This window comes from Leptomonas pyrrhocoris (genome assembly GCF_001293395.1).
Source record: "Leptomonas pyrrhocoris isolate H10 chromosome Unknown, whole genome shotgun sequence".
Taxonomy (NCBI): Eukaryota; Euglenozoa; class Kinetoplastea; order Trypanosomatida; family Trypanosomatidae; genus Leptomonas; species Leptomonas pyrrhocoris.
This window is the reverse complement of record NW_015438358.1, coordinates 1,815,267-1,829,201: the sequence shown is the minus strand read 5'-3', so window position 1 is coordinate 1,829,201 and position 13,935 is coordinate 1,815,267. Positions and strand designations below refer to the sequence as shown.

Sequence of the window (13,935 nt, the reverse complement as noted above, 5' to 3'; positions counted from 1 at the left end):
GGCGACTAGTTGTAAATGAAAATGCCGTGGAACACTTCAGCGGCATTCTCGCTGCTCTTGAAGTGGACGCCGCGACAAACGGAAATCAAATGTCATGCGCCGCTTTATTTCACGACTCCGAATGCATTCTTGCTTCTTCTTTTCTTCTTCTTCCCTGCCGGGGCCCCAGAACAAAAATAAAACTTGTCTACCTGTGGTATTTCCCTTTGCGACGCAGCTCATACACTCCCACACACCTTTTGTATCTCCTGCTTGCCGTGGGTTTGCTGAAAAGGTGCACTTCGAATCTTTCTCTTCCTGCAAGTTTTTTTTTTCTTGATTACAAGGTGGAGCAAACGTTTGATTAGATACATAAAATGGCAGCGGAGGAAGTCGATGATATCCAGGCCAACGTGCTGGCCATCCCCACCTTCGAGGCGATGGGGCTCAAGGAGGACCTGCTGAAGGGCATGTACAGCTTTGGCTACAAGAAGCCCACCGCCATTCAGAAGCGCTTCATTGTGCCGTTCCTGAACGGGCGCGATGTGATTGCGCAGGCGTCGTCGGGTACAGGCAAGACCTCCGCCTTTTGCGTGTGTCTGCTACAGGCATGCAATCCGCAGATCCGCGAGACGCAAGCCCTCATCCTGTCTCCGACGCGCGAGCTGGCCGTGCAGACGCAGGACTTGTGCAACAACATTGGTCATCACATGGGGCTCACCGCGTACGCGTGCATTGGCGGCAAGAGCACCGAGGAGGACGTCCGTCGCCTCGAGAGCGGCATCCACATCATCTCCGGCACCCCAGGTCGGGTGTTCGACATGATGCGACGCAAAAGCCTGCGCGTGAACGGGCTCAAGACGCTCGTTCTGGATGAAGCGGACGAGATGCTCGGCAAAGGCTTCAAGGCGCAGATTCACGACATCTATCGCATGGTGCCGCCGCTGCAGGTCATTCTCGTGTCCGCCACGCTGCCGGCGGATGTGTTGGAGATGACGGAGAAGTTCATGACAGAGCCGGCGAGCATCCTCGTGAAGCGAGATGAGATTACGGTGGACAGCATTAAGCAGTACTTCGTCTCCGTCGACGAGGAGCGAAACAAGTTTGACGTTCTGCTGGAGCTTTACGACAGCCTGACGATCGCCCACGCCGTTGTGTTCTGCAACACACGCAAGAAGGTGGAGCAGCTCGCGAAGAAGATGACGCGCGAGAAGTTCACCGTGAGCGCGATGCACGGGGACATGCCACAGGCCGAGCGAGACGAGATTATGCGTCAGTTCCGCGACGGGCACAGCCGCGTGCTCATCACAACCGATCTGTGGGCACGCGGCATTGACGTGGAGCAGGTCTCGCTCGTACTGAACTACGATCTGCCGCTGTCGCGTGAGCAGTATATCCACCGCGTGGGCCGGACCGGTCGCATGGGCCGCACGGGGCTCGCCATCACTTTCGTGCGCCGCGACGAGCTGCGCCTGCTGCGCGACATCGAGCAGTTTTACGCCACGCAGATCGAGGAGCTGCCGGCGAACATTGGCGAGCAGGTGTGAGAGAAGGCACTGATCGGCGCACTTGCGTACGCGCGTGTGTGTAGAGGTGCGACGTACAGGTGCTACGTACGGGCTCTTTTTCGTGTGTGTATTCTTGTTTTTCGCTTAACATGACTTTTGTGATGGGCGTGCGTGCGCTCATGCGTTGGTGTGCGGGCGGCGGCCACCCTCGAGTGATAAAGGTAACCGTAGTGGAAGGCAACGGATGATGAAAGAAGAAAAAGGGAGAACGGGAGAGCGAGTGGCGCTGTGTCATTCCCGTTCTATGGCACCCTCTGGTCCCTGACTAGAATCGTTGTGTGTGTCCGTGTGGCTCAATGGAAGAGCATCTGACTACGGATCAGAGGGTTGCAGGTTCGAATCCTGTCACGGATGTTTTTTTTTTTCATGAATCCTCAAACCCCAATTCCACCTCTCCAGCCCCTCCCCGTCGCCTTTCTCTGCCCTTAGCATTGCTGCAAAAGCCTTGCTTTTGTCACTCAACACCACGAGTGCGCTGCCAGCTGTCTCTCACACGGTTCGCCGTAAAAGAAGACAAAAAAACGCCTAACGATAAACAGTAACGCGGCGATCCACAAGCGTTGGAGCCGTCACAAATCATCATAAAAGGAAAAACTATAGCGAAGGGCCATCACTCCGCGGCTCTGATTTCCGTTGGGTTTCTTTGTGTGTGTGTTTGTGTGTGTGTGTCTTTTGTTTTTTCCCCCTTGTGCTTCTTGTACAGAACACGTCACCTCGTTTTCTGTTCCAGCGGAAGCGTTATTGGTGCTTGTTTTTGGTGCTTGTGCGTCGGTTGGCGTCAGATCGTCTACCCAACGGTCCATCCAGAAGCTCTTTGTTCCAACATTCAGAGCAAGCCTCCTTTCTTGTTTGTGTGTTTGCTCTGAAAACATTAGCGCCACTCGCTAATACCGTTTGCTTCCTCCCTTTTTTGTTGTTATTTCCTCTTGATCAGCTAACCATAACAGTTCCGTTTCGTTTTTTTCTTGGTTTGCTTTTTCCTTGTTCCTCTTCCGTACGATTCCTGCGTTTACGTGTCTAACGCACTATTTTCCATTCTTTTCTTTCTTAACACGAGTGTCCAATACTCTTTGCTTTTTTTTTCTGTTCTGCTTTTTTAGTAATTATTTTCATCACTGATTTCCTTCTCTGGCGTGATTGGCTGCTTCATGAAAAACTGCATCGGTTCTCTCTGCCTATCCTTTTCCTGTGCAGCAGAATCTGACTAGTTCTGTGTGTGCGTGCGCGTTCGTGTGAGTTCAAGTAAGCAGCTACACCTTTCTTCAGACATGATGGTCCCTCCGTCTAGGGCGTCCTCGAACTCGCTGTTCCAAGATGTTCCGCGCGGCAATAAGTTAGACATGACGAGTCCGGGAAACGGGCTATTTGGAACCAGCGCAGCCGCCGCACCGCGTGCGGGGCGTTACTCAAACGTCAGCTGCGCCTTCGTCAGTTACCGTGGCAGTGCGTGTTCGTTAGCGGATTACGTGGAAGACGACGACCCGAGCGCTGCTGTGCTGCGTGGTGACAGCGATTTTAGCGGCATGACACCGTCCGCCTCGTCGAACGCGTTCGGCCGCAGCGGCCGCAACGGCGAGGCACAAACGACGATACCAAAGCGGAAACCTCCCCATCTGTTTAAGCGGCTGGCGAATGAGCTTCGATGGATGCACAACAACTTCAAGTACGGTTACCACTCTGGCTACACCCCGAAGCACCACCAGCAGGACAGTCCCGGCTTTCTCACTACTCCTCAGACGACGCGCGACGATTTCGGAGTGCCGGAGGACGAGGAGGAGCTGCTGACAATGAGCGTGCGCAGTTCCCTTCGCCGGTCCTCACGCAGCCAGAGTGCTGTGACATCTGCGCGCGAGAGCGGCAAGAGGACCACGGCGGCAGCTTCAGCGGAGAGCGGCGCCAGACACGGACTGCAGAAGACGCGCTGGCACACCATGGAAAACGGAGAAGTGGAAGCAATACGGATGCCGCGGGTGCCGCGGACCACGCCGGACCCATACGCACCGCCAGACTGCTGTTACGTGGTGCGCCACTGTAAGCGGGAAACCGACGCAGCAGGAGAGGCGAGCCGCAGCGCGAGCTGCTCGAGCGCCGCGAGAAGGAAGCTTGGCCCTTCCGTGGATTCGGCCGAGGAGGTGACGCTGCCTGATGCGTACTTTTCCGGCAGCATGATGTCCTACACGGACAGCGATGGCGATGACCACGACTCGTTAAACTCTTCTTCTTCTGAGCGGGTGCGTGAAGACGACAGCAGCGACTTGGAAGAGGGGGCCACGATGGGCGCCTGTCTCTCGGATCGTCAGCGGGCCTCCGACGACACTCTGAACGACCTCGCCGCAAAAAGCGGAAGGAGGCGCTCCGACGCAGCGTTTAATGACGGTTATGATGAGTTCTTATGCGGTGTAGCTCAGTTGCAACGTCAAGTCCACAAGCTGGAGCAGCACACGAGCCAGCTGCGCGAACTGTACGCGCGAGAGCAGAAGGCACGGCTGCACTGCAAAAGCAAAGGGCAGCACCTTTCATGGACGCGCACGATGGAGGCGGCGAACACGATCCAATTTTGGCGTGTGAAGGTGACGCTTCTGCGTCACTTTGAGTCGCAGTACGTCAACGCGGTACGGCGGCTGCAGCAGGAGCTTCCCTTGGTCGATCCCGCGAGTGAGACGGCGTTTTTGTCAACACTGTACAAGAAGGTGGAGGATGTCTCTTCCCCCCTCATGCAGTCTCGTCGTAGATTCGTGCAATCGTCGCGCGTCATTGCCGCGCAGCGGAAACACCTACGGGCTCTCGGGGAGCAGCTACAGAGCTGCTGGCAGACGAACGCCAACCTGCGCGAGGAGCTGCGTCAGTTCGAGCAGTGGGAGATGCGCAACCCGCACGACACCTTCGCCGTGGCGGGAATGGACGCGGAGCACTTTATTGCCTCCCTCCCACCCCGCATCTCCGCCTACGCGCTGTGCAGCGACTTTGCCAGGACATCTCCGCCGTCACCGCACGACACGGATGACGCGTCGACGCCGCGGCTGCTGCTGACTGCCCAAAACCTATCGCCTTCGTCCGACGACGACAACGCACACGTCGCTCCGCAGGCCACCGAGGCCACCGACGCGATAAGTAAATCCACCCTCCTCGGCCGTGCCACTGGCGACGCCGCACCGCTCGCGTCCTGCATTAAAACTACCGCCGCGGATGTGGCGTCTTCCGAAGCCGCGCGGCCCGTATCGCCGCTGTCGTCGAAGCGGCTCAAGTACGTCATTCAATCCGCTACATTCGACACGGACGACACAGCGGCTACAGCAGACGCCCACGCCAACAGCACGAGCGGGCGTCAGTCCCACCGGTGCAGCAGCGCCAGCCGCACCACCACCCCAATGGCCGGTGCGGTGTCCTCCTTCGAGTCCCAGCAGCGACGCCGGCGTGAGCGTCACGTCACCTTCGCGTTGGAGCCGGAGGTGCTGGATGCCCGCCCGCGCTTCAGTGCACACGGGCGCACCATCGAGCTCTTGGAGCACATTTGCAGAGATAAGCAAGTGCAGTGGAGCGGGCTGACGCTGCTGCAGGCGGCGCTGGACGAGCGGAATGGCGAGCTGGCCGCGATGCAGGCGAGCTGCAAGGAGCAGCCGGAGGAGGAAGAGGAGCAGCCGGAGTTGCTCGCGCGCGCGGTCACTGCTACTCCGATTTGCGCCAACATGCAGAACTTCCACTGCGCGAGTGAGCCGCACGAGACAGACCCCGATTCCGTTTTCAAGCCCCCGTCTGATTCTGCCTCCCTTGAGAAGACAAAGTCGACTGGAAAATGTTGCAAAGTGAAGCCGAATGAGTGTGCGCAATGCGTTGTCATGTGAATCTGCATCCTCTTCACGGTTTACAGCCTTCCCCGTACTTCTGTTGTGTGTCATGCCCCTAACATTTTTTCTTTCCTTTTCCCGTAAACGGGAAAAACAAAACACCTTCGATTGTTTTTGTTTGATGAAGCCTGAAATTGTCTTGTTATATGCGCCTTCTCTTTTTTGTACTCTCCGGTTCTCTTCTCCTTTTTTTCCCGACCACATCTTTGATTGTTTCTCGTTTTATACTGTGTTTTGGTCTCTTTGCAATGCGTTATTGAGTATAGGTAACTCGAAACAAAACTTCGCACATATGTAAGATGTGCTTCTACGATAGAAAATAAAGGAAAGAGAGAGAAGGTGCGAATCTCTCGTTTCCCTTTTCGTTGCGAAGTCCCATCAAGCCCGTGCTGGGCCTCCTCCATTCCCGACGGAATGCTGCTGCATTGTTTAACAATAATATATGAGCCTGGGTGTTTTTCTGCTGTTAACCGTGTCATGACGCGTTCATTTTTTTCCCCCTTTTTTCTGCACGAGTGCGTAAAACGACCACCAAGAAACTTCTACAGAACTTTTCCCCCCTTTCAAAAAAAAGGTCGCTCATTATTTTTAGTTTTTAACTCTCACTAACATCTATTATCTCTGTGTCACGTGACTTCTTGTTCTCGCTCCTCCGCTGTTGACATCTTCACCTCCAACGGTTGGCCTGCGCTCATTTTCTTTTCTTTTTTGTACTTCAGTGTTCCCCTGTTTGAGTACTGATGCAATGCACCACCTGCAGCTCTCTATTTTCCTCTCTCGCACTCCCTCTCCCTCAAAAAAAAAAAAGGAATCAACCAAACTATACATGAAACTCTCCCTTTTTGATTTCATGTTTTTCCCTCTTGTCGCACCGTGGCCTTCTGTACCTGTTTCCATTGTAAATCAAACCCCAGCGTTTGCAGTCCACTACCGTAGAAAGTGGCTGTTAAAGGTAAAGGAAACATAGAATGACTGTAATGCTCCTCATTTGCCTCACGTGTAGGCCGCATTGTATGTCTTTCGTGGAGGTCCTGGTCTGACACTTTTGTTTTTGGCTGTTTTTTCTTTGAATAAAAATAACAGATACGTCTCCTTTTTCACAAACAACGAGTTGGTGAGGACCCATCTCTTTCTTTTCTTCTTGTTCTTTCTCTTTTTTGTACTGGGTCGAATTGTGCTGCTCTCTTGCCTGACCATTCGCTTCTATGATGTGTGCATGTCTGTGTGTTTCCCTTTCTGAAGCTTACAGTGCCTGATGGTCTTGCTTGAAGGCGAGCAAGTGATGAGCCTGCTCTTAGCACTATGCCTCTTCTGTCGTATACGATGTTTATATAATTATACTTCTCCATTTTTTTTTGTTTTGACGGCTTTAAATATTTTTTTTTCTTACCTGGGTATGCTGCGGTGTGTGTCTCGTTGTCTCTCGTTGTTTTCTTGTGTCCTTTGCCTTGTGCTCTCTCTCTCTTCCGATGCTTGAGTGCAGAACGAAGTTTTTTTATTGTTCCGGTGTGTTTTAGGTTTTCGTCTTGGCGTGTGCGAGTCTGTTTCTACTTATGAACTGCTTTTGTTGTCGTTGTTTCTCCGTTGTTACTTTAATAGCCTTATTCTGTTTCTGACTTCTCTTAGATATCTTTCTCGTGCCCGTTCGGTGTGCGATGGCCTTCTGCGTTGAAGTAGACCGAACATTACTCTCCTTCTTTTTGAAACCCGTTTGCCGAGCTTCCCGCTTCTCGTTGATCTCTGCGAGGTTTCCTGCAACGTAATGTGTTTTCCCCGACTTTGTCTACGGCTTGGTTTTGCTGGTATCGAGAGAAGGGTGCCTCCTTCTTTTCACCCAAACGTTGAGGAATTAAAATATAAAAGTAACGGCGCTAATAAGCAAAGCCCTAAGATTTCTTTAAGTTTGGTGTTCTGTTCTTCTGTTGCCACGTCACAAGCGTTGGAGATGCAGGGACAGAAACATGATACCGACATGATTTGTGAGTTCCGTAATTTCTCACGTCAAGCTAAAGGAGGCAAAAGTAGCTCCTCTACGTTCTATAGAAATGGTTTTAATGAAGCGATATTATGAGGGGGAAAAAAACACGCGTGACTGCAATCCTCGCTCATCTTTCTTTCCTCGCAGACCTCGCAGGATGCGTTCACTGCAGTCAATATAATGATAGTTCGGTACGCATCCAATCTCCGAGGAGAATTGGAAAATGTCCCCTTTTTAAACGCAATTTTTTTTCTGCTACTGCACTCTGACGAAGCTGCCACGTGGTGCTCTGTCTGCAACGCCGCGCATATGCATACCTCTGTGTCACTTCTGGACGTCTTATTAGTTTTATTTTTGTATTGTATTGTTTTATGTTGAAGCTCTGCTGAAGTAGTTTTCTTTTCCCTAAAACCGTGGACTACGTTGTCTTGTAGGGTCAAGCTGCAGCACCACTACACGTGTCAGGTGAACCTTAGCTCTCAGTTCTGTTTTGCTTTAAGGCAGCATCACTGGAGAAAGACGTACGCGCCTACAGCTGTTGACACTCCTTCCACGATAACAGAAAGAAAACCCTTTTGCTTTCCATTGTAGTAGAGCCGCCGAGGCTTCACGTTGATTTCATTGTCGTTATGCTCTTCACCTTATCAAAGAAAGAGACAAGGAAAGTCTTTCCCACTCCCCTTCCCCTGTCCTCCCTTTTTTTTTTGCACTGATGAAGCGCATAATCGATAGCGTGCGGTGCATGTGATCTTACACAATTATCTCCTTTCTTGCTTCGCTGCTCTTTTAGCTCTTGCTTTTATGCACTCCGATTTTGATTTTGTATGTTTTGTTTGTTTGTTTGTTTGTTCTCCTTTCCACTCAGTTGTGTGTGTGCATAACCTCTATCGCTCTTGGCTTTAAGAACCTGCGGTGACTCGCTGCGAATCGGAGGATTGGAGGCTCTCACGTGGGACTGCGGAATACCTCTACGGTGCATGACCCCCCGGCCCTTCGCTTTCACGCTGATCCACCTTTCCCACATCTTTCGCTAGGCAACATCGGTTTTTTTTTTATCGCTGTTTTGTGCCTCTCTTTGATCGACGGGATGGCTTACCGTTTTTGCACCTCTCCCCACGCGGAGAAACACACACATATGGATACAAGAAGAGAAGAACTGATGCGTCTAATTTCGCCTTCGATGGCGGACAGAGCAAATCAACCTTAACGGATGCGCCGCAGTAAGGGATCAGCTTCCCCCCCCCCCTCCTCTTTGATATGCGTTTACATAGCTCTGTGAATGGGGGGAAGGGAAGGCTCAGAGCTCTCTATCACTGCCGCGCGGTTTCCATATTGGTCGCCCGTCTCCGACGTTCATCCGCGCTCCCATGCGAATTTTAGCGCTCGCTGACGTCCCACCCTTCCTCTTTTTTTTTCCGGGTAATCTCGCCTCCCTTTTTTTCTTTCACCTGTAGTACTTCCCATCGTCCAATCACGAAACGTGCGGATCTTCTTTGAGTTGTCGCTGTTCTGTTAACTATTTTGTTGCGCTCTGGAGGCAATTTGATTTTGTTTTCAGTTTGTAGGATTCGGTTTTCGAGGCGGTTCTGCACACACACACACACACACCACTTTTTGAAGCAATCGTGGCTGGTATATACATATATATATTCACAAGAAATCCACAGCAACGACAATTTTCGCTGTTCTGATCATTTCGGCTTCATTTTCTTTCTCACACGTTATCTCCCTCTTTTTTTTTTAACTGCCTAATTATGCTCCGTCGGTTGCAGGCTCCTTACGCAGCGGCGGGAGTCGCGCTAGTGGCGAACACGGCGCGTCGCTTTCCGCCGCAGCACTGTGTTGTGTCGTCCTCCACTTCTTTTCCCTCCTCGATGTCCTGCAGTGCGATGCGGGCACCGCGCCGCGCCTTTCTGGACTCCGTCTTCGGTCGCCATCAGAGGAAGGTAAAGCTTGACGACATCGCATACGATCGGACTACGACGCGGTACAGTGGAACCATCTTCGGCCTTTCCGCGGACAACGTGATGTTCTACGCGAAGGTGGCCGGTGGTGCCTTCACGATGCTGATTGTCGTGTACATCTTCTTTAAGAGCTACATCATTCTCTCGCGCTTCAGCCTGCAGACGGTGGCGCGCCTGGGCTTCATGGGCGGCTTCTTGACGTGTCTCATTTGCTACACCACGGTCATCTCCTTCGTGCGCCGCTCTCGCATTAACACGACCACCGTCTACAACCAATCCATTGCGCTGGTGATGCGCAACGAGAAGGTGATCAACCACCTCGGCACGCACCCGCGCACCGGTGAGTTTCGCGCTTACCACTCCACCGGCGGCTTCAAGCTGCCGCTGCTGCGTCGCATTCGGAGCGGCTCGTACGAACTGTCGGACCTGCTAGGACTGAAGCAGCGCCGGTTGCAGATGCTGTTTACCCTGAAGAATCCGTCCAGCGGTAACGAGGGATTAGTGTCCTGTGACATACGGAGGGAGAGCACGGGGTTTATGTCGTCAACGAACGTGTACAAGTCACTGTCCATTACGATGTACACCAAGAACAAGAAGGCGGAGCCCGAGACAATTATCCTCATTGGAAAGCCGGAGGACGTGGTGTATCAATCTCTCATTTTCCCGTAGAGCAAGTATCTCTCTCTCGATTATGGTGGCTGGTACGTAGGCCCGATTCGAACTGTCCGCACCCGCTTTTTTGTTGTTGTTGTTTTCTAGTAGCAAATGTAGAATGATGGGCAGAGGTTAGTTGCCTCCTTTGTTTTGTATTATTTTCGGAGTGTAGTCCGGCTGCTTACGGGGAGTTTGGGTTATGTTTTTTTTTTTGCCGTACGTCGCGGTTTCAATTCACAACATCGCCACCTCCGATCATATTCTCTTTCTCTTTCTCTTTTTCGATGGCGCGTGAATTCACGTTACGTGTCGGATTTGTCTTATTAGCTCTATCGATATTAGCGGTATCGTTGTTTGATTGCTCGTCGCTGTTTCTATGAACTCCTGCGCTGCAGGGGTGTGCTCTGAGAAAGAAACGAATATTACTCGTATTATATATTGGCAACGTAAGCGTGCCAAACCGGAGATGTCTAAGCAGTATAGACTGATATGGCCTAACAATGTGCTTCTTCGTGTGACACTGTCGTAGCGTGCCAAGAACCGGAAGGGGGGGGGGGGGGGTAGGGACAAGATCCATAACGATGGTTGAGGTGGAAACGCAAATATGCAGACGCACGATTTTGTTTTTCCTAAAGAAAAGTGTTTCTTCCGATTTACTGGGGGTATTCTGTTGCTTCTATCCTTCCTTTCTGTTGTCCCTTGGCTTTCTCGCGGTGATCAGGCCAACACGCACATGATTGACCAACGTGTTTCGCACGTGTGAACAAAGTGTTTTGGGTCATTAAGATATTCAAGTGCCTTTTAACTTTATAGATTCATATATATATATATATATCCATAAAAGAGAAGATGGACATCCCTCTTCATCTACGACTGGCGTATGCAGGCCGATTTTCCGACCCCTACGCTGACGGACGGCCGACATTCCCCAACGCGCCGGTTGTCGGACATAACTCATCACCAGCATTGCAAGGCGTTTCCTGGCTCAGCAGCCTTGTACAAAACTTGGAGTCCAACCGCAGACAGGATAACGAAGCGTTTCTTATCAGAAAACGCAACGTTGCCGATGATGATGTTGGTGCAAGGTCCGTGGAGCGTGCTGCATCGCCGCGAGAAGAGAACAAAAACGGAACACAGACAAAGGATGACTCACCTACAACTACCTCTTTGCCTTCGCCCATTCCTTTGCGGTCGATCACCGCACATGAAGCGTGTCCTCCATTTACAGGGTCGTCGGCAGTACTTTCGTTGGAACCCCTTGATGCGGAAGGGGCTCGCTCCCCTCTCCAAGTGGAAATCAGGTCACCGTCGAGCACAGCACACGTACATATCGCAGAATCCTCGACAAAAGCAGATGACCACGCACACGAGGAACCGAATAAAGGAACAGATGCCACTGTTCAGGCGGACGTTGTCGTTGATAACGCGACGAGGCAGCACAACGTTGTGATTCAGGCGCAACTTGTTGGCACACACGAAGCCCTCCTTGCAGGCGTCGTCACATCACTTGAGCGTCGCCTGCAAGAGTGCGTGCTCAAGACGCTCGCGTTAGACGACGCGAATCAACAGCTCATTTGTGCTTTTCAGCTGCCGACCGACACTTCAACTGGCATCGACGTGCCCTCACGTCCTCCTGTTGTTCATCCAATACCTTTGCAAGGGTTTCCCGAGAAGCTGCTCAACGCATCTGCTCCCATAGCAACACCTCTTCTCAGCCGTGATGGTGCACAGTCCTCACCAGCAGCCGCTGCGAATTCCAATCCCGCCCTTGTCGCCAACCGCAGCGAAAGAAGTTTCTCCGACGAGGCGAAGAAGGAGCTCGCCCTACATCTCTACGCGCTGCGGCACCAAGTCGTGCAGATGCGCGAGCAGCTCGACGTCCATGAAGCGACGCACGCTCGGCGGCTAAACGCAATGAAAGCGGCGCCAAAAGACGCGTCGAATCGAGACACGGTCCGGGTGGAAATCGTCAAGGCCTATCCGGACGAGCCGATGCCCTATCGCAGGGGTCCGTGGAGGCCGGCCAACTTTGCCGCTGCGTCGGCGAACCGCCGTGGAGGCAGAAAGGAAGGAAGAGAGAGGGGCACGAGGGACGAAACGTACTCCTCTGACGACTTCACAGGCGGCTCCTCGTCCGCGGCGGACTCGTCTGGCATATCAACGGAGACGGACAGCAGCGGCAACACATCTGCGGAATCGGGCGTGCAGGTGAAGGAAGCGTTTGGTAGTGCAGGGAAGCGTGGTCCTGTTGCCGTCGTTGGAGCAAAGGCTGAGATACCAAGAGCGGACAGCGACAGCAGTCTCAGCAGCACCGAGGGTCTCTTCCGGAGGCGTCAAGCGGCAGCGCTGCAGGCTCGACTGCAGCGCACGGCTGCTGCTACCCGTCCAAAAAATAGCTACAACGCGACCACTTCCTCTACTTCTTATTCTTCTTCCGACGATTCTTACAGCAGCCGATCAGAAACCTCCACAATACCCAGGTGAGATGCCAATGTTTCATGACCAGCACACATACAAAAAATGAATCGAGCAAAGTTACTTTGAATGATACTGTATGCACCCGCGGCACGTGGACGGGAGAGCGCATAGCTTATCCCCACTGATGATATACAGGAAGGATCGTTCTCCTTGCACACGTGGACGGGGCCGCCGAATATATATGACGCAGTTTCCTTTTGCCGTAGTCCTGCCTATAGAAAGCTCTGTTTTCCCTTTCTGCGAGAAAGCCTTTCTCATTCACTTCTTTCCTCCCTTCGCTTCTCTGCCCACCTCTTCTCCTTTATCGTCCCGTCAGAAAAAAGAAAACCACAATCGACACGCGAAAACATTTCAGGTCTCGTAAAGGTTGGCGTTGTGCTTTTCTTTAACGTTGTTTCCTCCTATTCTTTGTGTTATTCCTCTCCTTGATCATTGTCTCTCCTCCACTCCTCCTCTCCTGTTTTCTGTTGTACTCTTTCCGGCCAAAGCTTTTTCTTTGTGTTTTCCTGTCCAAGGATCTAGTATTGTTTTCGAGTGGGCTGAAGGTGACATTTTTTTTTGTTTTGTTTCCTCTTGGCTTTATCTGAGCGGCTGGTCTAGGTGCACCGCTATTCGTGTTCATCTATAACAGTAGAGATTCATTTTTCATTAGACCAAGGAAACGCCTTATACCGTTAGTTACGTCCAGCATGTTTTCGCAGAGTAAAAGCAGCCGCCTGTGTGGGATTGCAGTGACTCTATGCGTTCTCGTGCTCTTCTCTAGCATCTCCGCTGCACTCGCCAAGTCCATTGCATCCTACAAACTTCGACTCGATCATGTAGATCTCGTGAGGGTGGGGGTGGCAGTCGCGGACATGCCGCTGCCTTCTCCTCCTCTGCCTCCTCGTCTACGCGACAGGGCGCTCATGAACATGTTGGCCGCGTCTACCGATGAGGGTCACGCTACGAGCGATGCGGCACACACCGCTGCCGCTTCCTCTGTTTCCCACTCGCACAGCAGTTCGGCAGCTTACGCATCTTCAGAGGCCGCAACGCCAACGCCAACGCCTTTTTTTTTGAGTTCTTCCTCCTCCGAAACGGCTGTCCACCCCGGGTCTTCGGCGCACGCCTCGTCCAGTAACTCATCTGACAGCTCTGTTACCATCCACAGCAGCAGCAGTAATAGCAGCGGCAGCAGGAGCGCCAGCGACAGCTCCAATTCCTCCTCCTCTGGGAGTGGATGGAGCTCAAGCAGCAGCAGCAGCAGCAGCAGGAGCGCCAGCGACAGCTCCAATTCCTCCTCCTCTGGGAGTGGATGGAGCTCAAGCAGCAGCAGCAGCAGCAGGAGCGCCAGCGACAGCTCCAATTCCTCCTCCTCTGGGAGTGGATGGAGCTCAAGCAGCAGCAGCAGCAGCAGCAGGAGCGCCAGCGACAGCTCCAAATCTTCCTCCTCTGGGAGTGGATGGAGCTCAAGCAGCAGCAGCAGCTCC

The 13,935-nt window shown here is 52.5% G+C and overlaps 5 protein-coding genes and 1 non-coding gene across 6 annotated transcripts in view; all 6 read left to right on the top strand.

The window, feature by feature from the left end:
* Positions 1–168: 168 nt before the first annotated feature.
* On the top strand, positions 169–1,526 carry ABB37_01653 (putative ATP-dependent RNA helicase FAL1; the record flags this gene model as incomplete). The annotated part of the gene is made up of 1 exon (XM_015798239.1): positions 169–1,526. Exon 1 carries the CDS (start codon positions 357–359, stop codon positions 1,524–1,526), a length of 1,170 nt encoding a protein of 389 aa, XP_015663759.1. The 5' UTR covers positions 169–356.
* Positions 1,527–1,829: 303 nt separating this feature from the next.
* ABB37_01848 lies at positions 1,830–1,901 on the top strand. The gene has a single exon. It is a non-coding gene; the product is annotated as a tRNA-Arg (tRNA).
* Positions 1,902–2,815: 914 nt separating this feature from the next.
* ABB37_01652 (hypothetical protein) lies at positions 2,816–5,389 on the top strand (the record flags this gene model as incomplete). Its single annotated transcript, XM_015798238.1, has 1 exon — positions 2,816–5,389. One exon carries the CDS (start codon positions 2,816–2,818, stop codon positions 5,387–5,389), a length of 2,574 nt encoding a protein of 857 aa, XP_015663758.1.
* Positions 5,390–8,823: 3,434 nt separating this feature from the next.
* On the top strand, positions 8,824–10,003 carry ABB37_01651 (putative mitochondrial hypothetical protein; the record flags this gene model as incomplete). The annotated part of the gene is made up of 1 exon (XM_015798237.1): positions 8,824–10,003. Exon 1 carries the CDS (start codon positions 9,125–9,127, stop codon positions 10,001–10,003), a length of 879 nt encoding a protein of 292 aa, XP_015663757.1. The 5' UTR covers positions 8,824–9,124.
* A 705-nt stretch (positions 10,004–10,708) lies between these two features.
* On the top strand, positions 10,709–12,472 carry ABB37_01650 (hypothetical protein; the record flags this gene model as incomplete). The annotated part of the gene is made up of 1 exon (XM_015798236.1): positions 10,709–12,472. Exon 1 carries the CDS (start codon positions 10,838–10,840, stop codon positions 12,470–12,472), a length of 1,635 nt encoding a protein of 544 aa, XP_015663756.1. The 5' UTR covers positions 10,709–10,837.
* A 309-nt stretch (positions 12,473–12,781) lies between these two features.
* The window catches only part of ABB37_01649 (hypothetical protein), a gene marked incomplete at its 3' end in the record, with an annotated part of 1,834 nt that continues 680 nt past the window's right edge, over positions 12,782–13,935 (top strand). The window contains exon 1 of the mRNA XM_015798235.1: positions 12,782–13,935. This exon is cut by the window's right edge and continues 680 nt beyond it.